Source organism: Molothrus aeneus, unplaced genomic scaffold (genome assembly GCF_037042795.1).
Source record: "Molothrus aeneus isolate 106 unplaced genomic scaffold, BPBGC_Maene_1.0 scaffold_35, whole genome shotgun sequence".
Lineage (NCBI taxonomy): Eukaryota > Metazoa > Chordata > Aves > Passeriformes > Icteridae > Molothrus > Molothrus aeneus.
In genome coordinates this window covers 316,366-340,561 of record NW_027099016.1, presented here as the reverse complement: position 1 = coordinate 340,561, position 24,196 = coordinate 316,366, and the positions used below count along the sequence as shown (strand labels likewise).

The window sequence follows — 24,196 nt, the reverse complement described above, 5'->3', positions numbered from 1 at the left end:
TTACAACATTAGAATGGTTCTTGACTGACAGCAGGCTTCTATGGTTAAAATGAATGCATGCATCTGCCATCACTGACTCTAACAACTCTAACTCTTGGGGCTCTTGTGGTGCTATAGGAAAGTGGGAAATCCACTGATCCCAATTATCCACACTCGTCCTGGCATTGCTGACCTTACAAGTTGGTACATGTGAAGGGCACGGCCAGGGATCTGCTGGTAATCCAACCAAACAGGTTGTGAATGGATTGCCAGGAGAAGATAATGACAGGCAAATAGTCTCCTGTTTAGTCAAGTTTGCCAGGGTGACCCATATGTTAGTCTTGGGCTGAGATGGGGCCCATGCCTGATGGTCTACACTGTCCACAAAGGAAGCAAAAACTAATAAAGCGATAACATAAAGTTTCCATCAAATACAGCTGCTCGGGTCCATTTAGCAGGTACTCACAGAGATCCTGTAGGGGTAGAAACACAAAGATATCTGCGGCCCCAATATAACACCTTAGCAGGACCTTGCCATTGTCCTGTTTTGGGATCCCTGTATCTCACCCATACATCTCTTTTTACACCATCTGTTTCTTGTACATAGCGACGAATCACAGCAGGAACCTTATTTTCCCCAAAAACACATAAGTGGTTCAAAACAAACAAACACTTTAACAATCTTTCTTGTGGCTCTCTGGTATCCATATATTTACTCAAGTATCTTTTCAAAGTACCATTTGCTCTCTCCACAATCACTTTCCCTGTAGGAGAATTGGGGATGCCTGTTACGTGTTCTATCCCCCACATCTGCATGACTTGCTTTATTCTTTTGCTACAGTAAGCAGGCCCATTATCCGTTTTGATGCGCTGTGGCCCATATAAAATGACTGTAAGTGTCTATGGTAACATGTACGTACTTCAACCTCCCAAACTCTGCCACATGTGTGACATCCATCTGCCAGGTCTCGTTTGTGCTCAGCCCTCTTGGGTTAACTCCCAGACCTAAACCACAGCCTCCATTATGATGACTACATATAGGACAGGCTTTGACTATTGCCCGTGCCTCCTCCATAGATATCTGAAATTCTCTATGAAGGCCTTTTGCATTCTGGTGGAACATGGAGTGTGCCTCTCTGGCTATGGTTTGTTTGGGAATCGGAGTTGCTTGTGTGATTGAGACTAATTTATCTGCTCGCATGTTACCTTCTCCCAGACCAATATCCCATTTGTGACTTCTGATATGGATAACACAAAAAGAATGCTTTCTTAGCTTAATTGCTCTCTGCAGTTGCATAAACAGCTCATGTAACCTCCTGTTCTGAACCTCTTTTATAGAGGCATCCTCTATTCGCTCACACACGCGGGCAACATACAAAGAATCTGTTACAATGTTAAGAGGTCCAGAGAAATGCATCATGGCCCATACAACAGCCAATAGCTCCATCGTTTTCAAAGTGTCCAACTCAGTAGCTCGGAGTATATGATGATGCCATTGTCCCTCTTGTTGCCAGGTCACTGCAGCAGTTTTGGATTTTCTTCCTGCATCTGTGTAAGCAGTTATAGCATCCGATAAGGGCTTTAGTGATCTTTTTGGGCATTGAATCCAACCCCATTGTCCTATCACGACCCTTTTTGAGCAAATCAGCTAAAATTTCAATTTTCTGAAGAAGGGTTTTATGTTGTTGAAGTGGAGGAGATATCCATTCCAAGGCCCATATCTCCCCCGTTTTTCTGTCATGCTGAGTAAGTGCACCCAGTAAAAATTTTGGTCCACACCAAACTGTCAGCTGTATAGGAAGATCAAAATCACATCTCTGAACACTGCCTTGTGTAACACAGTCCAATACCTGCTGCAGTGTCTCAGCCTGTTCAGGGGTTATATGAACAGGCTGTGCCGGATCAGTTCCCTTTAACAAAGGTCGAAGTTCATCTAACAGTTCATTGTTAAAAGAGTAAGATAAGACCCCCCGTGGATCCAAATCCATGCTCTCCTCTCGACTGTGCCTGACGAGGGGGCATAGTTTTAGCCAACTGTTGCAAAGGAATCAATTGAGCTATCCTTTGTCCTTTTTCGATTCGCGTAGGTGGAAAAAGAGTATGCAGCATAATAGAACTCTCCCCTATATAGCCAGCGTCCATTATTCCAGATAAAACAAATAATCCCATCATTGTAGCCGAGGAACATCCTAAAAGCAAAGCTCCCATAGGTAATCCATCAATAATGAGTGGTCCTTTTACCCCAGTTGGAACCTTTTCTGGGTGAGTAGACAGCAGGGTTACTGTGGCTACGGCTGCCAGGTCCAATCTGAGGCTCCCGGTGGTGGCGGGCTGGAGGCAGGTTGAGCTGAAGCGGTGACAGCTGCTACTCGTGTCCGGGCGCAGCGGCTGGTGACCGGGAAGCAGAACTGCGCCGGGCAGCCGCGGGGCGGGCGGACTCACCGGAGCCCGCTTCCCCACGGGGGGGGAGGTCCGTCCTGCCGCCTCCCCGGCTCGGGGGTCGGGGCGGCTGCGGAGCGGAGCGGGAGGCGGCCGCGCTGCAGCTGCTAAGCCGCTCAGGGCCGGGGTGGGCATGAGCCTCCCTTCGCTGCTGTGCAACGGCCCCTGCTAGGTCACTCTCTGACCCGGGGATGGGCGCGTTACTAGGCGGAGGAGGTGTAGGGTTCGACACCGGGGCAGGCGGCGCGGACGGCACGGCTGGAGTACGCGCGGGGGGGGGACTGCCGCCTGAGGCAGGAGATGATAGCTGCAGGGAGCTGCTGTTTAGAGCAGGAGCTAGTGTCGGCGGGGAGCCGCCGCTTAATGTAGATGCCGGTGCCCGCAGGGGACCGCCGTATGAGGCAGGAACCGAAGTTGGCGAGGGGGTGCCACTTAAAACAGGCGCCGATGGGGGTGGGGAACTGCTATTTAGAGCAAAAGGCGATGCCGGCGGCAGATTGACCGTGGACGTAACAGGGGGTAGCGGGGCACCAAACCATTCTCCGTAATTCCTGTTTCTTTCATGGGCTGCACTAGCCTGCTGGGCAGCTCTTTCCTCTGACTGGTATTTCAACAATTCATCATGCACGACTCGCCATAAGTTTCCCAACTTTCTCGCGGCTTTATCATCATCTATGACTGCCTGCCACAACTTATTCCTAAATATATGGCAGTCTGATAACCTATGCACTGCGTGAGGATTTTAAAACAGTCTTTGTGCATACTCATGAGCTAACAACCCATGAAGCTCTTTCTGCAAATCTATACCCTTAACCTTACGCTTTTATAAAAAGCTAGGAAATAAATCATATGCTGCTTGCCTTTCTTTATCCGTGTTAAAGATAACAGTGCGCTTCTTGCAGCCCTTTCAGACTCCGGCAGCACGTCTCGGCCGGGCTCTCCTGTGAGGTCACCCGGGGCACTGCACTTTCCCTTTTTCAGCGGTGCTTTTGCCGTCCTCAGCTGCGATAGGACCCGAACTTCTTACGCCGCTCGACCGTGGCTACCGTTGAAGAAGAACGTCCGGGGTTCACCATTTGTCGCGAACGGCGGAAGAAATGCCTCACACAATATGTGTGAATGGCAAATCCCAAAGTTTATTGAAAGCTCACACATATTTATATTGGTGTTAATGAAGCTTATACATATTGCAAAAGCTGAGCTCATTATTGGTTAAAGCACACTTAGATCAACCACACCTACTTCTACGCTCTAATGATTATTTTGTTTCTATGTTTGCATTCTTCTAGCTTCTCTACCTAGGATATCTACATTTTCTGGCAAGCAATTTTCTCCCCCGTCTTCCCGTTTCAGCGAAGGTCACTATGACCTTTGTCAGTGATTGGACACTGGTTACATAATCCCCAGCTTGTTTCCCCTATCCTTATCCATCGGTATCACATTGAAATGTCCTTTCTCAGCTAACTAATTATCCAAAAAGCTCTCTACACTCTATTTTCTCCTTTTGCAAGGAGTTGTATCTCTGTTAGCTAACATAACTGCCAAAGGACTATTTTGGGGTATCTCTGCTAGTATGCTTGTATTCCCTCTTTTTTTTTTTTCTTTTTTTTTTCCTGTATCCAACTTACTGGTTTTCTGTCTCATTTTTCAAGATCTTATCTATTCATCTTTTGCCTCTGTTTTTCACTTTCACCAACAACCTAAATACCACTTTTCTTTCAACTAAACACACAAAAATAAAAAACCTTTTTCTCACACTACGTTCCATACAATACACCTCCCTCCAAGGAGATAGAGTGAAGCTTAAAATACACAATCTACATTACATAAACTTTCATTTGTCTACATTCACTCACTTCTATTTCTCATTCACTTCCACACATTCTTTCACACCCTCAGGACAGAAAGTGGATTCCTGTCAACAGAGAATCGCGGGTCCCTGTGGCCCCCTCCCCTTGGCGTTGGCCTCTGGGTCTCAGTATCTCTGGGTCTCCTGGGAGGTGTCCGTTCACCTGTGAGGCTGATTTGTGTGTCACTCACACTCTTTAGCCACAGCACCCTCACACACCCAGGGTGACAATGGCCTGTTTGCAGGTCACACACATGTTCTGCCACAGCCCCCACCCGCCCGGGGGGACAGTAGCCCATTTGCAGGTCACCTATACCTTAAGCCACAGCCCCCACCCACCCAAAGGGACAATGGCTTATTTGTGGGTCACACACGCCTCTTTCCACAGCCCCTCCTTCCCACCTGCCAGGGAAGCTGAGGCTGATTTTGTGTGTGACTCACTCTCACACACAAAAAAGACAACAATAAGGTACCTTTTACTTTCAAATCACCTATTACAATTTTAGATGTTTCTGGCTAGTCCTGGTGCTCTTGGATATCCCTCAACCCAGCTGTGTTGGCCAACCCCAGATGGTCTTGGGTGTAGGAGCGTCAGGGGGTAGGACGGTCGGGACGGACGGAGACGAGAGATCTCTGCAGCCAGGCCGTGGAACTTGTGGTTTATTGCAAAGGGCCCGGGTGCAGGGCCCTGCTTGGAGCTACCAGCCACAGCTTGGAGCAGGCCCGAGAGAAGAGAGGGGTAGAGAGGATGAGAGGGTAAGAGAGTAAAAGCGTAAGAGAGCAAAAGCGTAAGAGAGCGAGGTTCCCATTACAATGCAATAAATCTTCTGTGTTGAAAATTCTAATTCTCACTAACCAATCTAGTACAATATACAAAACCTAGAGCATTTACATACAGCCTATAAGAATCATTACATTACCATAATGTGTTTCCTTTTAAACCCTAAAAACTCCTCTTTGGGCCCCTTCTGCCAAGCTGGTAGGGTCTGCTCTGACCCTTGGACCTGTCTGCAAGCAGAGGGTATTGTTTTATCAAAAGGGGATTACCTTCAGCCAGCCATACCATTGTTTTCGAGTTGTTCAGTAACTAAGGGATCTCAAAGCTTGCTTTCATTTCAATCTCGCTTATAGTTTCTATATTCTCAAAATCTTTTGCCAGACAATCATATTTATAAGGCTTTCCTGTTTCATCTTCCCCAATACTTGGGCATTTTTTTATCCCTCAATCCAGCTGTGTTGTCCAATCCCAGATGCTCTTGAGCATATCCTCAATCCAGCAGAATTTTGCTCAACACTGGGTGCTCTTGGAATGTTAATCCCTTAAGCCAGCAGGTATTAATTATGGATGGTCTTGGGCACTCTTATCCCTCAATCCAGCAGGTTTTTATGGGCCCATTTTGTCCCATGTCCTAGTGGATTGGGCTAGGAAACTCCTCTGCTCCCTTCCTCTGAGAGGTCCAACCCCTCTCTGAGACCCAGTCCCAGTTACCCCAGGGGGTTCTTTCACTCCTCTTATCACTCGCTTCGTCTCTTTACTGGCTGCTTTCTGCACAGAAAGTCAGAAACAAAGCACGGGAGACTCCAGCACTCACTTGGCAGGTCTGGGACAACCAGCCCGCCTCTCATTCACAAACATTCATCCCCCCATACCTGCCCCCCTGAAAAGTACTTACCAATCCCTTTTCCTTCCCGGGTTCTTCTTGCGCACTACTAGTCTTAGGGGGCCAGTTACCACTGTTGTAGGGAGCCTTTTTCCCTTCTCTCTGTTTTTTGTCTCTTTTTGTCCACCGATCGTAACCTGCGTCTGTCGGTCACCCCAGGGCAAACAGAGTGAGGCTGCCGAAGAGGGCAGGGTGCGCCTTCCCCACTCTGACTCTCCTAAAGCACCGGCAGTGAGGTGTTAGTAACCATCCTCTGCTACCATAATTGTGAAAAATGCCAATCACTTGTTTTTAATTTTTTAGAATTTTAATAGTAATAAAATGGTTATAAAAATAGTAATACAATTAGAGTAATAAAAATTTGGACAATTAGGATTTAGGACAATACAAGACAATGAAAACAAAGAGTTACGGACGGTCCAGGTACCTTTTTCTGGACAAAATAAGCCCAAAAAAGGACGCTCGTTACACAGAAGATTAACCCTGAAAAACCATAGCCCGTTGCATATTCATACATCTCATACATGATACATAAATTCCATCCAAACAAAGGATTCTGTCTGGTCAGTGTCAAGCGTAGGAGGAGCAGAAACAGGAGGCACCACAAGGTTCCACTTCTCCCTGTATATGAAGTTTCCCTGCAGCCCCAGTAGCATTCTCCCCCACCTTGCAGCAGGTTACCAGGGAAGGGGAATCCACAATTTTCACGGTGCTGTATCTTGGTGTTTCCGAGCTTCATTGGGCTAATTGTTGTTGCTTTGGGTATTTTGGAGTGTGAATCTTTATATTTTGGAGGGGGGTTTTGCTGAATCGTGCTGTTTTTGGAGTTTTTAATCTGTGTCTTGAAGTTTGCAGGATTTTTGTGCTGTATCGTGGTGTTTTGGAGGTTCTTAGATACACAATATGCCCAATGACTTTCTGAAATAAACTTGGGCAAGGAAGACCTCCCAGTCCAAGATGCTCTCATTTTGTTTTTACCCATACCAGGATTTTTCATTCCCAGGGCGTGTCTGGATGGAGGACGAGGAAAAGCCCTGGAAATACTGCACAAGGAGGGGCTGCAAACCCAGCCCAGGGAGCTGCGGGGAGGAAAGAGCCCCCCTGAGCCAGGAAGGCGGCCGGAGATCCAGCCAGAGCTCAGAGCTGGTGGAGAAGCCTCATGGCAGGGAGAAGCCACACAAGTGCTTGGAATGTGGGAAGGGTTTTAGTCGGAGCTTAGACCTGACCGAGCACCAGGTGATCCACACTGGGGAACAGCCCTATGAGTGTGAGGAATGTGGGAAGCGTTTTAGCTGGAGCTCCAGCCTGAGGCGGCACCAGGTGATCCACACTGGGGAGAGGCCCTTTGAGTGTGAGGAGTGTGGGAAGAGCTTCAGCCAGAGCTCCGTTCTGATGCAACACCAGAGGATCCACACTGGGGAAAAGCCCTTTGAGTGTGGGGAATGTGGGAAGAGCTTCAGGCAGAGGGGCCAACTTAAGCAACACCAGATGATCCACACTGGAGACCGGCCTTATGAGTGTGGAGAATGTGGGATGAGCTTCAGCCAGAAGGGCCACCTGATGCAACACCAGAGGATCCACACTGGAGGGAAGCCCTTTGAGTGTGGGGAATGTGGGAAGAGCTTCAGCCAGAGCTCTGGCCTGAGGAAACATGAGAGGATCCACACTGGGGAAAAACCCTATGAGTGTGGGGAGTGTGAGAAGAGCTTCAGCATCAAGTGCCAGCTGACAGAACACCAGAAGATCCACACTGGGGAAAAGCCCTACAAGTGTGGGGAATGTCCGAAGAGCTTCAGAGGAAGCTCGGCCCTGATACGGCACCAGGTGATCCACACGGGGGAACGGCCCTACACCTGCTTGGAATGTGGGAAGAGCTATGGGTGGCACTCTGACCTGAGAAAACACCAGCGCACCCACTCTGGGGAGAAGCCCTACAAGTGTCCTGAGTGTGGGAAGAGGTTTCAGATCAGCTCCAGTCTCCTCGTACATCAGCGGAGTCACACAGAGGAGAGGCCCTTCCGCTGCTCCGACTGCGGGAAGGGCTTCAAGCAAAACACCAAACTCACCATCCACCGGCGCATCCACACTGGGGAGAGGCCGTACAAGTGTCCTGAGTGTGGGATGAGATTCTCCACGAGCTCAGTCTTGACCAAACACCAACGGAGGCGCCACTAAGGGAAGCCCTGTGAATACCCCGAGTTCAGGAAGAGCTTCGTGCACTCCTCCAACTCTATCCCCCATGGGAGAATCCACATTGGATGGTCCCCAGTGACCCTCGTTGGGCAGAGCCATGATGATCCATGGTCCTGGTGTTCTGTGTTGGGAAGACACCAGGCTGGGTGGCTCCACATCTTCCTGGCTTCCCGTGGGCACATGGATGTATACAGGGGCAGGAACATCCATTGGGACACAGACCAACAATGGGAATTCCTTGGGGAGAGCGGATTTGTTGACTTCCACCCCCACAAAATCTTTTGCATTCAATCCTATCTTCTGGTGGCATCAAGGAATACTGAATGGTCTTGGAGGTCTTTTCCAATTTCAGGGATTCCATGATTTTGATTTCCTATTGCCCAAAGGTGTCTTTGGCAGCCAAATGGTGAAAAAGTGGGGAAAAGACCAAGACTTTTGAGACAGTGGGGTGGAAACTCCACCAAAAAAAGGTTCTTCCCTCACACCAAGCACATAGGTCCTCTGCCAGCATGGACACAGAAATCCTTTTCTTTTGGCCTTGATTTTCTTTTCATTTATCTTCATCCCTTTAAAATATCTGATATTGGGGTAAAAATAAAGACATTGAATTAAGATATGCATGTGGTCATGGTAGGATACAGACATGGAGAGCAACATGGGGACATATGGTCATGGATGGGAATGGGGACATGGGGCGACATGGGCATGGATGGAGATGTGGGGCCAATGATAAGGATGGAAACATTGTGGGGAGACAGCCATGGGTGAGGACATGGTGGGACATGGGCAGTGACGTGGGGACATGGCCATGGCTGGTGCCATGGGGGGAACTTGCAGGGGATGTGGGGGATGCTGGGTTTGAGGGAGTTGAGGGTTCCTGGGAGGGATTTGGGGCTTGCTGAGGCCTTTGGGGACCCCAGGCCAAGTGGCTCTGGCTGTGCTGGGAGACCTTGGGGGAGGTTCTGGGGCAACTGCTCAAGGACCCCCTGAACTGGAGCCCCAGCCGGGCATTGGGCTCCTGGAAGGGGATGAACATCCTTGTCCCCAGGAGGGAAATCCCAGCACCCCCAGGGTGTCAGGGGCAGCTGAGAGGCAACAACAGGGAGGGGAAAGCCAGACAGAGCTGTCACACTTCTAAGCTACACCCCAAAAGTCCCAAAACTGAGGGATTCCTCCCAGGAAAAAGCAGCTAGGAGCTGCCATAATTGAGGGAAAGGGGAGATGGGCCCCCCAGACTGAGTAGGAGGGGCCTGCAACCCCCAAAACCAAGCACAGAGGCAAGGGTTGGGGCTGACGAGATGTTGGGGGAAAGGTAGAAAAGCCTGGAAAAGAAGATTCTGAGAGAGCGGGAGAGGGATGGGACCCCCAGATTGAGTTTGGAGGGGTCTCTGGGTTGGGGGAATGATTTGAGATGGGAGGGAAAGTTGGGGATGGCAGAGAAAAAGGGCAGTTCCATGGGGATCCCTTTGTGTCTCCATCACTCAATCCCTGGAGTAATTCCCTGAGGCTCTGGGGGGGAATGGATCTGCACTGGGCAGGTCCCCAAGCTTCCTGCCCATCCCTGGGGGGCTCATGGGGGGTTCCCTCCACCTAAAAGCTGGTGGTGCTGTGACTGTGGGGGAGGGGTGGTGGGGAGAAAGGGTCTGGGGTGGGCAGGGAGGAGGAGCAAGAGGAAGAGGAGGGAGAGATGATGAGGAGGAGGAAAAGGAGGAGCAGGAAAAGGACCAGGAAGAGGAGGAGCAGCAGGAGAACCACACAGTTCCCCACCCACTGAGTCTGCAGCTCCCCCTGGTCCTGGCAGCATCGATCCCCCCTCCACGTCCTCCAGGTGAGCAGGGAGGGGGAGCTCGTCCCACATCTCTCAGGGAGTGTCCAGGAGGGCTTTTTGCAAGGGAGGGGATGTTTGGATCTCACAGAACCCATCAGCTGAGACACAAATGCACCTTGGAGGGGTCTTGGAGGACCCACGTGGTGATTGCCTGGTACCAGCAGGGCTAGGGGTGTGACGTCGGTTTTGGGGCTCACTGGGAGTAAGGAGAGCAAGGAGGAACAATCCTGGAGCTGGGGGATCCCAGCAGCCTGGAGGGGTGGGGGAGGCTGGAGATGAGCAGGGTCTGGGCCTGCCGACAGTGAATGGGGCAGTGACTTCTGGAGCTGGACTTGATGAACAAGGTGCTAACACATTGTTTTTCCCCCAAGTCAAGATTTGTCAATCCCAAACTTTGTCCAGATGGAGAAGGAGGAGGAGGCTGCGAGAAAAAGGAGGATGGCATGGGACACTGAGGCAGGTGAGGAGGAAGTCACTGCCACTTTCCCCCCACTCCTCTGCTTTATGTCCCAGCCCAGGATCGCCCTCAGCTGCAGGACAATCCCCCCTTCTATCCTGATCGGGATATACAGGAGCGGTGTGGCCGGTAGAAACACGCCCAGGCTAGGATGACCAGCCCGCCTCCAGCCAAAGGGGCACTTCCCCAACACGAAGCTAGGTACCGCGCCTAAGGCACTAAACTGCCTTCCGGACGTTGGCCGCTGAAGACTCCGAGCTGCAGGAAGAAGAGGCGTCTCTCAGTCTTTTAGTATGATCGGGTTTATTAGGTCCCAAGGGACCAAACACTCCCAATGGGTCCAGGGGATGAGAGCAGAGAGCTAAGAGCCCCCAGGCGAGCAAAACCTCGGGTTTTAAAGAAGGTGGGAGGGGTGAAGGGTAACAAATCAGGAGAGGGAAGGGAAAGATACATTGGGGATTGACAGAATGATAAAACCAATCATGTACAACTAAGGGAGGGGCCCCGGCCCCTGAGCCAATCACCCGACACCCTGGCCAGAAGCTTCTGGAAAAGGAGGCAGGGGTGCCGAGTGACAGGCAGGCAACCGGGGGTGGAGAACAAAAGGATACATATGATAACCATAGAAACTGGGGAGGGGTCTGGGGATTGACAGTTAACTGGGATTGGGGCAGGACCTTTTAACATGAACAATGGGGGTGAACAGAACAAACGCAAAACGAACCACAACAATATACTGGGTGGATCTCCTTCCCCTTCCTTCTGGTACAGTGGTAAATCCCATCCTCTCCTTGTCCACCCTCCTTCCTCTCCTCATTCTGTCCTTTTTCCTTCTTCATTCCTTCCTCTCCTTTTCTTTCCTTACCCCAGGCACTGAACTGCAGAGGGAGACCAGGGAGGACAAATCCCCATGGCAAAACCTCATGGAAGAGGCCGTTTTGAGTGGCTCCACATCACAGGAATCCAACAGGGAGGAAAAGCCCTGGAGATCCCACACAAGGAGGGGCTGCAAACCTGGCCCCAGGAGCTGTGAGGAGGAAAGACTCTTCCTGTTCTGGGAAGGTGGCCAGAGGGAGATCCAGCCAGAGCTCAGAGCTGGTGGAGAAGCCTCAGGGTGGGGAGAACCTCAAAAAGTGCTTGGAATGTGGGAAGGACTTCAGAGGGAGCTTCAGAGCTGCAACCTGATCCACCACCAGGTGATCCACACAGAAGGAGTGGCCCTAAGAGTGTGGGGACTGTGGGAAGGGCTTTGGGCAGAGCTCCAGCCTCATCAATCACTGCAAGATCCACAGCGGGGAGGTGCCATACGAGTGTTCTGAGTGTGGGAAGAGAATTTGGACCAGCTCCCATCTCCTCCTACATGAGCAGATTCACAAGGAGGAGAGGCCCTTCCTCTGCCCCACCTGCAGGAAGGGCGTTAACTGCAACTCCACCCGTGCATCCACACCTGGGAGAGGCCCTACGAGTGTCCTGAGTGTGGGAAGAGCTACTCCAGGAGCTCTCACTTGACCCAACACCAATGGAGGCACTGGTAAGGGAAGTCCTCTGAGTGCCCCAAGTGCAGAAAGAGCTTTGGAGTTGCTCCAACTCCATCCCCCATGGGAGGATCCGCATTGGATGATCCCCAGTGACCCCTGCTGGGCAGAGCTCTGGTTATTCATGGTCCTCAAGATCCTGTTGTGTGGAGGGAAGGTGTTGGAGAAATTTCTTTCCCCTCTCCTTGTCCTGGTGTGATTTGGTTGGTAATAAATTCCCTCCCTGTGCCCAGGCTGGGTCTCTGATGCCCATTTTGGTATTTAGTAAGGGATCTCTCCCCATCTTATCCCAACCCAGGAACTCTTGGTTAAATTTTCTCTGCCCTGTGCAGCTGTGGGAGGCAGGGACAGAGTGGCTTTGGTGGGTGGCTGACATCAGGCAGCATCACCCAGGCCATGGGCACCCCTGAGATCCCAGTGTGGTGGTGCATTGCCCCCTCCTCCTTTCCAGGCTGCAGTGTGATCTGAGAAATGCTTGTTAGGTCTTGTCCTTGGAAACAGCACCTGGGTTTTGCTCTTTCCAAGCTTATCAGAAATATTGTCCGCTCCCAGGAACTGCTAAAAGGCTCCTGTTTTCCTTATGGCCAGCCTTGGAAAATATTCCTCTTGCCTGAATGGTACAACATTCCTTTCTCACACTTTTAGAGGAAGTGCCAAGCCAAACTGTGGCTGGGATGAAACATCCTTGTGACTGAAGCCCACTCTCTTGTGGCCCTATCAATAGAGGTCCAAAAGGAGACCCTTTGAGCTCTCCTGGGCCACTGTGGGCTGTGACCCTCAGTCTCCCTCTGAGGGGGCCTCTCAGAGCCAGCAAACCCTTGGGTTTGCTCTGCCTGCAGGATCACTGAAACGTGTCCTGGGCTGACACCCTCACTCCTCAAGGCCCCAACCTTCACACAGCGGGAGATGCAAAAGCGTCTGAAGGGAGGATTTCCGTGACCTCCGAGGGGAATTTTTCACAGATACCTTGCTTGCACTGACTGTTTCTGTCTGTATGCATGCCCCTGCACTTGTGACTGTGATTGAAAAGGGTCTTGTCCAATAAAATATCTCCCAAGGCTGCAGCCATCTCAGTGGCCAGGACCTGAAGGGGCATGGAGTTCAAACAAATGAGAGCATCCAGACTGGGTCTTTCAAATGCACTGTATAAGGGGGGCTTGGGAAATAAACCGCTTCTGTTGCCACATGAAATTGGGGGTGAGTGGTCTCTGTCTCCTGTGCCCTCTCCCATTGCACATGACCTAACACTTGGTGACCTCCAAGTGATCGGGACTCAGCCATAACCTGGCACAGAGCAAAGGAGACAGACGGCCAAAACTCAGTACAGTGTTTAGAACTGGGAATATTACAGTGTAAAGCTGGGAATTGGTGTAGAACTGGGTTACAAGCAGTGTAAAAGCTGGGAATCAGTGTAGAACCGGGTTACGAGTGGCCTAGAGCTGGAATCAGTGCTAGAACCAGAATAAATACAGCGTAAACCTGGGAATCGGGCGGGCAAGCCGGCACAGTGAAAAACCGGGACTTTGCTAAGTAGACATTGGAAAGTGCTGTGAGGTTTCGAGTCCTGTTTTTGTGGAGTGGAATCACCTACGAGACCATGGGAGCTTGGATGTCAGCACCAGAAAACTCTGTAGATTTTCTTCTTCAAAAGGAGAGGGATTGATTACAATGAATGAGCCCTACAAGCTTGGTTCACATGGTGTGAAAGCCATCAGCTGGATGTATCAGAAGGGACCATTTTAGATTTGCACTTTTGGGAGGGAGCTGGACAATATATATTTGCAGCAACCTCTAATGGTGAGGACACAGCCATCAGTGTTATAAAGCCTTGGTCAGCAATTATGGACTTGCTAAAACAATTGGAATATGAGAGGCAAAGGGGGAAGAGCAGCAGCACAGCCGCTCCTTTGTGTAACGCCGTGCAGGAGCCGGCGGGCCCCAGCCACTGTGAAAATGTGTCCTGCTACATTGGGACTGCGGCTGAACTGTGGAGCGACCGTGGGGAGCGTCACAGCCCCGGGGAGTGCGGGAATCCTGGCAAACGGAGATCCACAGGCTGCCCGAGCCGGATGTTATAAATGATCAATTGTGAGCCAAATTATCAAAAATGCAAAAAGATTTCTCTTTTTGTGCAACCGAAATACGGTCCTCAAAACCACCGCAGCCAAAGAGACAGCGTTGAACCCGGGGTGGGCGCTGGGTGAACCTGGATCTGACCTCTATTGCATTGAATCCCCCCACCCTATTCACGAGAGCCACTTCTAGCACCAAGGTTTTATACAGTTTATTGTGCCCGAGGCGAAGGAGTCCAAATTTCTTTTGTAACTCTTCACATTCATAGCTGTTTCTTTCAGCATGCAGAGCTGGACAAAGATCGTCTCCAGATGGACAGTCAGTGTTGATAGACTTTGGGGAAGCCATGTATTCACATGTATAACTCTGGTGTCCCTGGCTATCTTGATTGATGTTATCTGCTGGACAATGATCGCTCTTAGGCGCTTTCCGAAGACTCGAGATACTGGTGATCATCGTGCTGGGAGCCTCCATTCTTACGCTAAAGTGTCAACAGGAATCTTTAGAATCTGAATAGACGTCTGCTCTCAGACCGTGTGTGGTCAGAGACACGTTCAGATTTCACAATCTTTATAAAACACGTTCTTTAATAGCATGATTTATTCCTAACATATATTACATGGGGATGCCGACATTCCCCAGGGAGCCGGCAGACCCAGTTGCTCAATTCAGCCATGTGGAGAGATGGCGGCCACCACAGACCTGGCAGCTCCAAGATGCCCCGTGTCCCCTCAGGACTGCTGCAATCACCAAGCAGCCACCCCGGGCTGCTGTATCGCCGACCCGGGTGGGCACAGCACGCCGCCCTAATCGGGGGAACGGAGCATGGGGTGGGCAGGACACCATGCCATGCCGCTGAGACGGGGCTACCCGCACTTCCCACGGCCATGGAAACCGAGTGGGCTCCAGAGCTGCGCCTCTGCAGAGCCTGGCTGTGCCTGCATCAGAGGATGAGCCTACACCCCCAATCCCGCCTGCAACAGGGGTAGGGCCCTGCACCCAAGGCAGCCTCCGTGGAACGCAGACGTGCCTCCAGTGGGAATGGCCCTGCCTCCAACCCTGCCTCCAGGGCAGGGCTGGGAATGGCACCACCAGGAGCTCCTGCAAACCTCACTCCCAGAAGGAGAGCATGGGAAAAGCCCCTGAGAGGATCCGGCCCAGCTAAAAAAGATGGGAAGAAATGTGTGGGGGTTTGGTGCTGTGAAAGCAGAAACATTCAAATCTGCCCGAAGAGATGGGGCTGGATGCATGAGATAACTGTTTCACAGCAGCTGAAATCAACACGCCCTCTCACCCAGTCCAGTGAGAAGCCAGCTTTTCCCTGCAAATGGATGATGAGAAGGCAAACAAACACCAAGTTTCCACCTCTCAAGAGCCTCACAACCACCTTACCTCCTGATATATATCAAGGTTTTCATATTCTAAGGACCCTAATAAACTAATAACATATGCCAAGAGTAAAAATCTTGAAGGGTTATCACACAAGAGTTACAAAAATGTACAACTGTTTGTAAAATCTGCCTTAGAGTTCATAGTACAATACTTATAATTATTGTTTGCATCTGCTAAAACCAAAATGGATTAACCTGTGATGGCTAGTTCTGCTAAAGTTATTTGGAAAATATTACAGTTCTGTCTTAGGCAGGTACTACTGTGTCCTAAAGAAACTCGAGTATGTGTGTTAACATGTCTTTTCTTAGTACTCCTAGTAACTATCCTTGCATTGCTTCAAGATGAATGGGTAAGATTCAAAGAATAGAACATCAATTTATCATAAGCAAATTTCATTTGCAAAGTTTTTGAACTGAAATTCTGACACTTGTCATCATTTTAAACGTTAAAAGTAATCTATTAAAGTCAATTAAAAAATTTCTAACTTCTAACAAAGGGGGAAAAGTATATTGCTTGCGCTGTTATTCATGCTAAAAATTCTTCTTGCACTAGATATTAATAAAAGCTTGTTTTTAAATACATATATACAGAAAACATCTCCCAACCAAGGTTATTGTGCTGATCAAGCCATGTACCTGGCTGGTAAAGAAAAATATATTATTAAACCTAGATGAAACTTTGCAGAAGTTAAACGCTTCTTCCATTGAGATAAATGAGAAAGCCTCATCTGGAAGAGGTTTTTTCAAGCCCTGATAGTGAAAAAGAGACCCCCCTCAGTAACTCCCTAAGTAATAGTATTCAAATTTCATGTTGTGTTCCTATTTTTATTTATTATACAAAGAAAAAAGGGGAAAAAAGTTGGGGGGAAAGTACACACCCACAATGAATTTTAAGTAGTATCATGTTCTCTCATGTTTTACAATAAATAATACAACAGTACAATAACCCTATGATATTCAGCTGCCTAAATTACATTTCAATGGACACTGAAAATCACAGATGGCATCCGTATGTCGCCTCAACAAAATAGTAGATCACAAATGATCACCTACCTCATGCACAGTTCATATAAGGACTTGATTTGTTTACAAATTTTTTCTCATGTTTATAAACTGTTTTCCTGTTTAAAAAACTGTTTTCTGTTTTCTGGGAATTGTTTTTTTCTCCAAGGGATAACAGGGTTACAGCTTGTTTTTTAATAGTTGGGTTTTTCTCTAAGGGTTAAATGTGTTAAGCTTTCTGCTTGTAGAGATAAGTTGTAATTTGTAACCAATAAGCATTATGCCTGTGGCCTGAGTTCCCCCAACAGGTTCTGGAAGTGAATGCTGCAGCTCCAGTGTAAATTAGATCCATGCTGTTTTCTGTTGCCCTGTTTGCAAAGGGCGCTTGCAGATGGATGACAGAGAGCACTTCACAAAAATTTATAAAGACAAGAAGGGTGAGATGTTACCATGATTGACAAGGGCCTCGCCCAATCACATATCTCCCAAGGCTGCAGGCATCTCACTGGCCAGGACCCATAGGGGTGTGGAGTTCAAACCAATGAGGGCATCCAGACAGGATCTTTCAATGCCCTTTATAAGAGAGGACTTGGGAAAAAATGAGTCCCGTTGCAACATGAACATCAGAGTGAGTGGCTTTTGTCTCCAGTGCTTCTCCCCCTCCATATTACCTAAAAACCTCCAAGACCATTCAGTATTCCTTGATGCCACCAGAAAATATGACTGAACGCAAAAGATTTTCTGGGATTGAAAGTCGACAAATCCACTGTCCCCAAGGAATTTACATTGTTGGTCTGTGTCCCAATGGATGTTCCTGCCCCTGCATTCATCCAGGTGCCCATGGGAGCCAGGAAGATGTGGAGCCTCCAAGCCAGGTGTCTTCCAAACACAGATCACCAGGACCATGGATCACCACGGCTCTCCCCAACGAGGGTCACTGAGGATCATCCAGTGTGGATCCTCCCATGAGGAATGGAGCTGGAGCTGTGCACGAAGCTCTTCCGGCACTTGGGGCACTCACAGGGCTTCCCTTAGTGGCACCTCCATTGGTGTTGGGTCAAGTTAGAACTGCTGGAGAAACTCTTCCCACACTCCTCACACTCGTAGGGCCTCTCCCCAGTGTGGATGCGCCGGTGCTTGATGAGGGTAGAGTTGTGCTTGAAGCCTTTCCTGCAGTCAGGGCAGTGGAAGGGCCTCTCCTCTGTGTGAATCCGCTCATGTACGAGGAGATTGGAGCTCCTTTGAAACCTCTTCCCACACTCAGGACACTCGTAGGTCTCTCCCCAGTGTGGATGCGCTGGTGCAGGATGAGGTATGAGTTGCACTTGAAGCCCTTCCCGCACTCGGGGCAGCGGAAGGGCCTCTCATCTGTGTGAATCTGCTGATGTACGAGGAGATTGGAGCTGGACTGAAACCTTTTCCCACACTCAGGACACTCGTAGGGCCTCTCCCCAGTGTGGATGTGCCAGTGGTGGTTTCTCAGGGCATAGCTCCACCCAAAGCTCTTCCCACACTCCAAGCATTCATAAGGCTGTTTGCCAGTGTGGATCACCTGGTGCTGGATCAGACCAGAGATCTTCCTGGAGGTCTTCCCACATTCCCCACACTCAAAGGGCTTTTCCCCAGTGTGGATTCTCTGGTGTTCCCTCAGGTGGAAGCTCTAGCTGAAGCTCTTCCCACATTCCACACACTCATAGGGCTTTTCCCCAGTGTGGATCCTTTCGTGTTTCCTCAGGTTGGAGCTATGGCTGAAGCCCTTCCCCCATTCCAAGCACTTTTGTGGCTTCTCCCTGCCAAGAGGCTGCTCCACCAGCTCTGAGCTCCGGCTGGATCTCTGGCTGCCTTCCTGGCTCAGGGGGGCTCTTTCCTCCTTGCAGCCCCTCCTTGTGCGGCGTCTCCAGGGATTTTCCTCCTCCTCCATCTGGCCACAGCCTCGGAATGAAAAATCCTGGTTTGGGAAAAAAAAAAACAAAAATGAGAGCACCTTGGGCTGGGGGTTGCTCCTTGCCTGAGTTCATCTCAGGAAGTCATTGGGGATATTGCATCTTTAAGAACTGCCAAAACACCATGATTCAGCACAAAAATCCTGCAAGCACCACGGCACAGATCAATAGCTGCCAAACATCAAGGTTCAGCCAGAAGCCCCTCCAAAATATAAAGATTCAGCCTCTGCAAAACATCAAAGTACCAATATTTAGCCCAATAAATCTCAGAAACACCAAGATTCACCACCATGAAAATCGTAGATCCCCCTTCCCCAGGGAGCTGCACGTGGGGGCGCAATGCTCCTGGGGCTGGGGAGGAGGCTGCAGATACAGGGAGAGGTGGAACCCTGTGATGCCTCCTGTTCCTGCTCCTCCTCCTTCTGTGTCCCTGCTCTTCCTCACACTCCTCTTCCTTCTGCTATTCCTCCCTCTCCTGCACAATCCCACCTTTTCCTCCCACGTGCAGGGTTTCAACATTTTGTTCCTCAACCCTGCTTCTCCTTCCCTTCTCCTCCTGCCCCAGGCCCAGCACCCGCTGCCGGCTCCCTCTTGCCCCCAAACCCACAGCATCCCACGGCAGGGGCAGGGATGGAGCTGGGGCAGGTCGGGCTGGGGCAGCGCTGGGCTCTCGGCCGCTCCCGCCCGCACTCGGTCCCCACTGCAGCCGCTCCCGCCAGGACAGCGCGGGGGGGCCCGGTCTTGGCGCTGCCCCACTCCCACCTCCCCAAATACCCCTCGAGGGGGGCGCTGGGGCCGAGGGGGGCGCTGGGCGCAGGTGGGGAACGCTGAGAGCTGCGGGTCTGCCTGGCAACTGCTGAGTCATCAGAGCCGCGTGCTCTGATTGGCTGAGCGCTGCCTGAGGGCTGGGGCTGCAGCAAGGGGGGACACCCTGCTCCAGGGGGGATGTCCCACAAACGGGGGAAACCCCATGAAAGGAAGAAGAGGAAAGTGTATTTACAAACAGATGCTGTGAATCTGCTCAGAGATAGAGCCAGCGACTTGTAGATAAGGAAGTGACAGGAGAAGCCATCAGTTTCAGAAAATGCTATTAATTGATGACACAGACTGCTGCTCAGCCAAGGTCCTGCTAAATTCATGAACTTCGAGAAGAACAACAAAGACTTCTGTGAGAGTCTGTCAGAAATATCCTTCATCTGCCTCACGATTGCCATGGAGAGAGAACACCACAAAATTAAAACCCCTCTTTGCTGAGCCAGTGTGGGGGGAATGTGATGTGCCTGAGGCCTGAAAGTATTGCTAGCTTACTTTTTTCCACAGGTGTTGTTTGCTATATGCTACACTGAGCTCGCAGGGCACCCTGCCCTTTTTGCACAATAGCTCTGGAATCCTCCCCACCTCTCGGCCTGGCTGGTTTGAGCTTCAGGGTTGTCCCTCCTCCAAGAGAAGACCCCTCTCGCCCATCCTTAACCATCCTGACAGACAAGTAGAGATGTAAGAAGCCTCTTCATCAAGGGACTGAGACATGAAATCCTTATGTGCGAAGGCCCCCTCTCACCTTCTTCCAGAGACTGGGACTGAAACCCCCAATTCGGGGGAGGTGTGCAGTGGGGGGGGAAGGAAAGCTGCCCAAAGCAAGATGGATGTTGTAGGTGTAGGCAGTGGACCACGAAAACAATGGCTCTCCCCTGCTGCCTAGCTTGGACTTTGTGTACACCCCTTTTAAGTGCTATTCTTCCCCACTGAAGACCTTTGTTTTGGTTACGGAATTTATTCCCCCTTCCCCCAATGAAAAAGAGTATAATTGGGGTCCAGATGAACTGTGCCTCCGAGATCTCCCTGGACGTGACATGGCAGACTCCATTGGCTGGACCCCGAAGGACAACGCAGTACCACATTTGGTAGCTATAACCCACTCCTCTTCTTCCTCCCTCTTTTTCTCCTTTTTTCCCCGGTTCCCTCCCCAACGCATTTCTGCTGTGGTTATTTCAATAAAGTTGCACTTGTTGATTATTACTGCAAATCCCCTGTGCCATGTCGGATTTTGCACCCTGAGATCACCCTAAGAACCATCAAGAAACCCGTTTGTAAGGACAGATCGTGACAACTTCACAGAGACATGAATATCATTTGCTATACAAAACTGGGGAGCATATAAAGCAGGAGTATATAGTAGGTGGATTGGGAAAACTGTAGCTCTTAAGTACTTCAGCCAGTGGGGAAAGGGAGAGGGAGATGTGGTCAGGAAAAGAAGGATGAAAAGGAAGCTGTATCCTCCAACAAATGGAGAGACCCTGTGGGAAATGTCCCATGGCTCTCCCTATTTTGAGGAATGAAATTACTTTTACAGGACTCCTCTGTCTGCTTTGTGGACAGAATCCTCTGGTGATGTCAATTTTTCCACACACCTTGGGACTCGTCTGGAATTCTATCCACCGTCTGGGGCAGCGGGCAGTGAGTGCAGCTGAAGGTGCCTCACCCAGTTTGGGTGATCGGCCCCCTTGGGGGCGGCAGCACCGGGGACTGATTGGGTACCTGAGAGTGACAGGAGACAGACGAGTGACACATCGGGGGGGCTGTGAAGAGTCAGCAGGGAGAGAGCACTGAAAATCTCATCAGTGAGTGCACTGGGATCTTTGGGGAGTGAGCACGGCAGGGCACCCATGGAGACAGAAAAGGGAAAGCCAAGAAGGGGTCCTGTGCCAAAGGGATGATGATCCCAAAATATCTCTGAAGGGTCCCTTGGGAGAAGGTTGAGGTAGTTTGCACACTCCCTCAGAGGCAATTAAGGACTTGGACACCCAGGGGGGGCAATAAGGGAAAGTCGAGAAGTGATATGGACAACAGGGGATGGATGGTGTTGGTGTGCTGGGAAGGGATTGGGTGAAGGGGAGTGTGCAGCAATATGGTTAAGGCAAGAAGCAGCAGGAGGAATCTATGTGGCAAGAAAAAAGATGATGGAAAAGGGGAGGAAGAGAAAAATACTGAGGATTGGGATGTTTTTCAGCGGGGTCTTAGCCTCAAAACTTCTGATTCAGATCTTTTGTATCCCCGGTTTCCCAGAGAGGAAAACAAGGAGGTCAGGGTTTCAGGGGGTTTCTCTGTGGGGGGCAGCGGCAGCACCGGGCGCAGAGGTGCGGGACCGGGAGCACGGGCTGGGGGCCTGGGGGGAGCTGCGGGGCCGGGCCGGGGCTGTGGGGCAGCCGGGGCTCAGCGCCGGGCGCTGCCTGACCCCACCAGCCCCGGGCAGGGCCGGCAGTGGCCCCCGGCCCCCAGGAGGCTGCGGGACGCCTCGGCCGCTGCCCGGCCCCGTGGAGCTGCCGGCCCTGCCCGCCGGGGGGGCGCCTTTGGACACTGCGGCAGGACAGGGAGCGGCTCTGGGATACGGGCTGGGGAGGGCACCCTGAGCACAGGGACGAGGAGCAAGGAACACCTGGGAAATGTGCATTATACATGGAAGGATCGAGATTTTCTTTTAAGGATTTTGTTGGGATCACTGGAGAAACGAATGATTTTGCAGAAAGCTCAGCAGCTCTCAGAGGATGAGCACCCACAGACACTGAGGGGGGCTGCAGGAGGGACAGAAGAAGGCCCTGCAGCACCTGGGCACAAAGGCCCAGCAGGTGAATGCAAGAAGGGAGCAGCAAAAGGCCAAGCTGAAGGCAAAGGCCAGGGCAGAGCTCCTACAGCCCCTGAGGGATCAACCCCAGGGCCCAAGGGGGCCCCAGCACCCAGGGCACGGGCTCGGCCACAAGCACCCGGCAGAGGCATTGCCCTCCTCGGCAGGGGACAGCCCACCCAAACAGCCCCTGGCAAGGAATCAGGGCTCCAGCTGCAGGGCACAAGGACACTGCAAGCACAGACAGCAGCACCCTCAGGACCAGCAAGTCCACCCCTTGATGGACATGGATTGGCAGGGCTGTCACAGCTCCCATCACACTAGGGACCCTCCACACTGGAGCCCTTGAGAATATTCAGGTGGGTCTGCATTGAGAGGAGGCCTTTCCTGATGGACACAGGGGCCTCTCAATCCACTCTGAATCTCAGACATAAGAGTGAAAATTGCCAAAACTGTCTAATTATTCAGGGGATAAGTCAGCAAGAAGAGTGGTTTTATTCAATCACTATTAGAAGATGTGGAAGATGGGTTTGAAATGCATGAATTTTGATTTACTCCTAATTGTGATTATAATTTACAGGGAAGGGATTTCATTGCTAAATTTGGAATGGAAATTAATTTTATAAAAGGTGATACATAGGCTAGTTCTGTTGTACCACTGTGTCAGACCTCTGGCAAGGCCTGTGCTGAAGTGAACCCAGAAGTGTGGGCAGTCCCAGGGAAATATGGAAAATTAGAATATGGAGCCTCTCCAAATTACTTTGAAGCAACCAGGACAAGTGGTGTCTAAAAGCAACAGCCTGTTCCAGGGGAGGGAAGGAAGGGGAATCAGACAATGCGCAGGTCACCGCCCCATGCTCAGCTCAACCCGCCGAGCTCTGGGTGCTTGTAAGAGCCTGGCACTGAAATGCCCTGAGCAGGAAGGCTTCAATATCTTCTGCTGACACCATGGCACCTAACAGGGGGGCAAAAGCAAATCTGACTGGTTCAGCAATGTAATATATGTTATGAAATAATTCGTGCTTAAAGAGAGAATGTATTTTATAAGATTGTGAAATCCAAACAAGTCTCTGACCACAAGAAGCCCAGGGACAGGTGTCTACTTCGGAATCTTGAAATTCCTGAAGGCAGCAGAACAATACCCCTGTTTACCCATAATTCGATGAGGCTAGTATGATCCATCTTCCTCCAAAATAATCAGGAAACACCCAAGGGTGATCATCACTCAGTTGACACCATCTATTAAGATAACAGATGTTGCCAGAAAGATACATCTGAATATGTGACTTCCCCTGACATGATCAGCCAATCAGCACCTGCCACTACTCAGGAAACAGCAATTGTCCAGGTCTGCACAGTGAAAGAAACTATGCTGGGTTACAAAAGAAATTGGGACTCCTCTGCCTTGGGCATAAAAAACTGTATTAAACGGGGGTATTGTTGTCCTGATGCCTTCAGGAATTTTAGGATTCTGAAGCGGACATCTGTCGCTGGGGCTGCTAGTGGTCAGAGACTCGTTTGGATTTCACAATATTATTAGTATTATAAAATACATTCTCTCTATAAGCATGAATTATTCCATACCATATATTACAAATGGCATCATTAGATTAGAAGACGTTCTCAAAATAATAACCAACCAGACAGATCCAGCTCCTGACCTTCCTGCTGACCAATCCACTGAAATGAGGAACACAACATTTCACCATGGGATGGGATCAGATTATCTGTTAGCAGACAAAGGAGGAGTTTCTGGAAAATTAAATGACTCAAACTGCTGTTGGCAAATAGATGACAATGGAAAAGTGGAGAAACAGGTAACAAAGGAAAAAGAAAGCAGCTCATGCACCGATCCAAATGTGGAAAGGAGGGAATGGGACACGGTTTTGTGGTTTCCTGGCAGACCATGGGTTAAACTAATGCTGTTTCTCCTCTGATGTGCTACAGCAACTCTCACCTTTTTACCATGCTCCACACCTTGAGAGTGCAGCTCATTCAGCAGCTGAGCGAGGGGATGCAGGTGGCAGCCAGGCCTCCTGATCCAGAAACAGCTACAGAAGGGCAGGGAATGAGGGCACTGAGAATAATCCCAAAACCAAAGAAGACCTAGACCTAGTAAGGAAAAAAAAAAAAAAAAAAAAGGAAAAGAAAAGAAAAAGAAAAAGAAAAAGAAAAAGAAAAAGAAAAAGAAAAAGAAAAATTCACTGAGTGAATCTGCCTGGAGACT

General features: G+C 50.2%; 1 protein-coding gene and 1 pseudogene across 3 annotated transcripts in view; one reads left to right on the top strand and one right to left on the bottom strand.

The window, feature by feature from the left end:
- LOC136570645 (zinc finger protein 135-like) overlaps window positions 1-8,733 on the top strand; it is a 174,440-nt gene extending 165,707 nt beyond the window's left edge. For 2 of the 3 annotated variants that reach the window (XM_066571092.1, XM_066571090.1), the window contains exon 2: window positions 6,932-8,733. In XM_066571092.1, the coding sequence (XP_066427189.1) occupies window positions 6,943-8,103 (1,161 nt within the window). In that variant the 5' untranslated portion in view covers window positions 6,932-6,942 and the 3' untranslated portion in view covers window positions 8,104-8,733. Of the gene's footprint in view, window positions 1-6,915 lie in introns of all 3 variants that reach the window. The other variant, XM_066571091.1, reaches the window with a different exon arrangement.
- A 7,560-nt stretch (window positions 8,734-16,293) lies between these two features.
- Window positions 16,294-24,060, bottom strand: LOC136570668 (zinc finger protein 70-like; annotated as a pseudogene).
- Window positions 24,061-24,196: the final 136 nt, after the last annotated feature.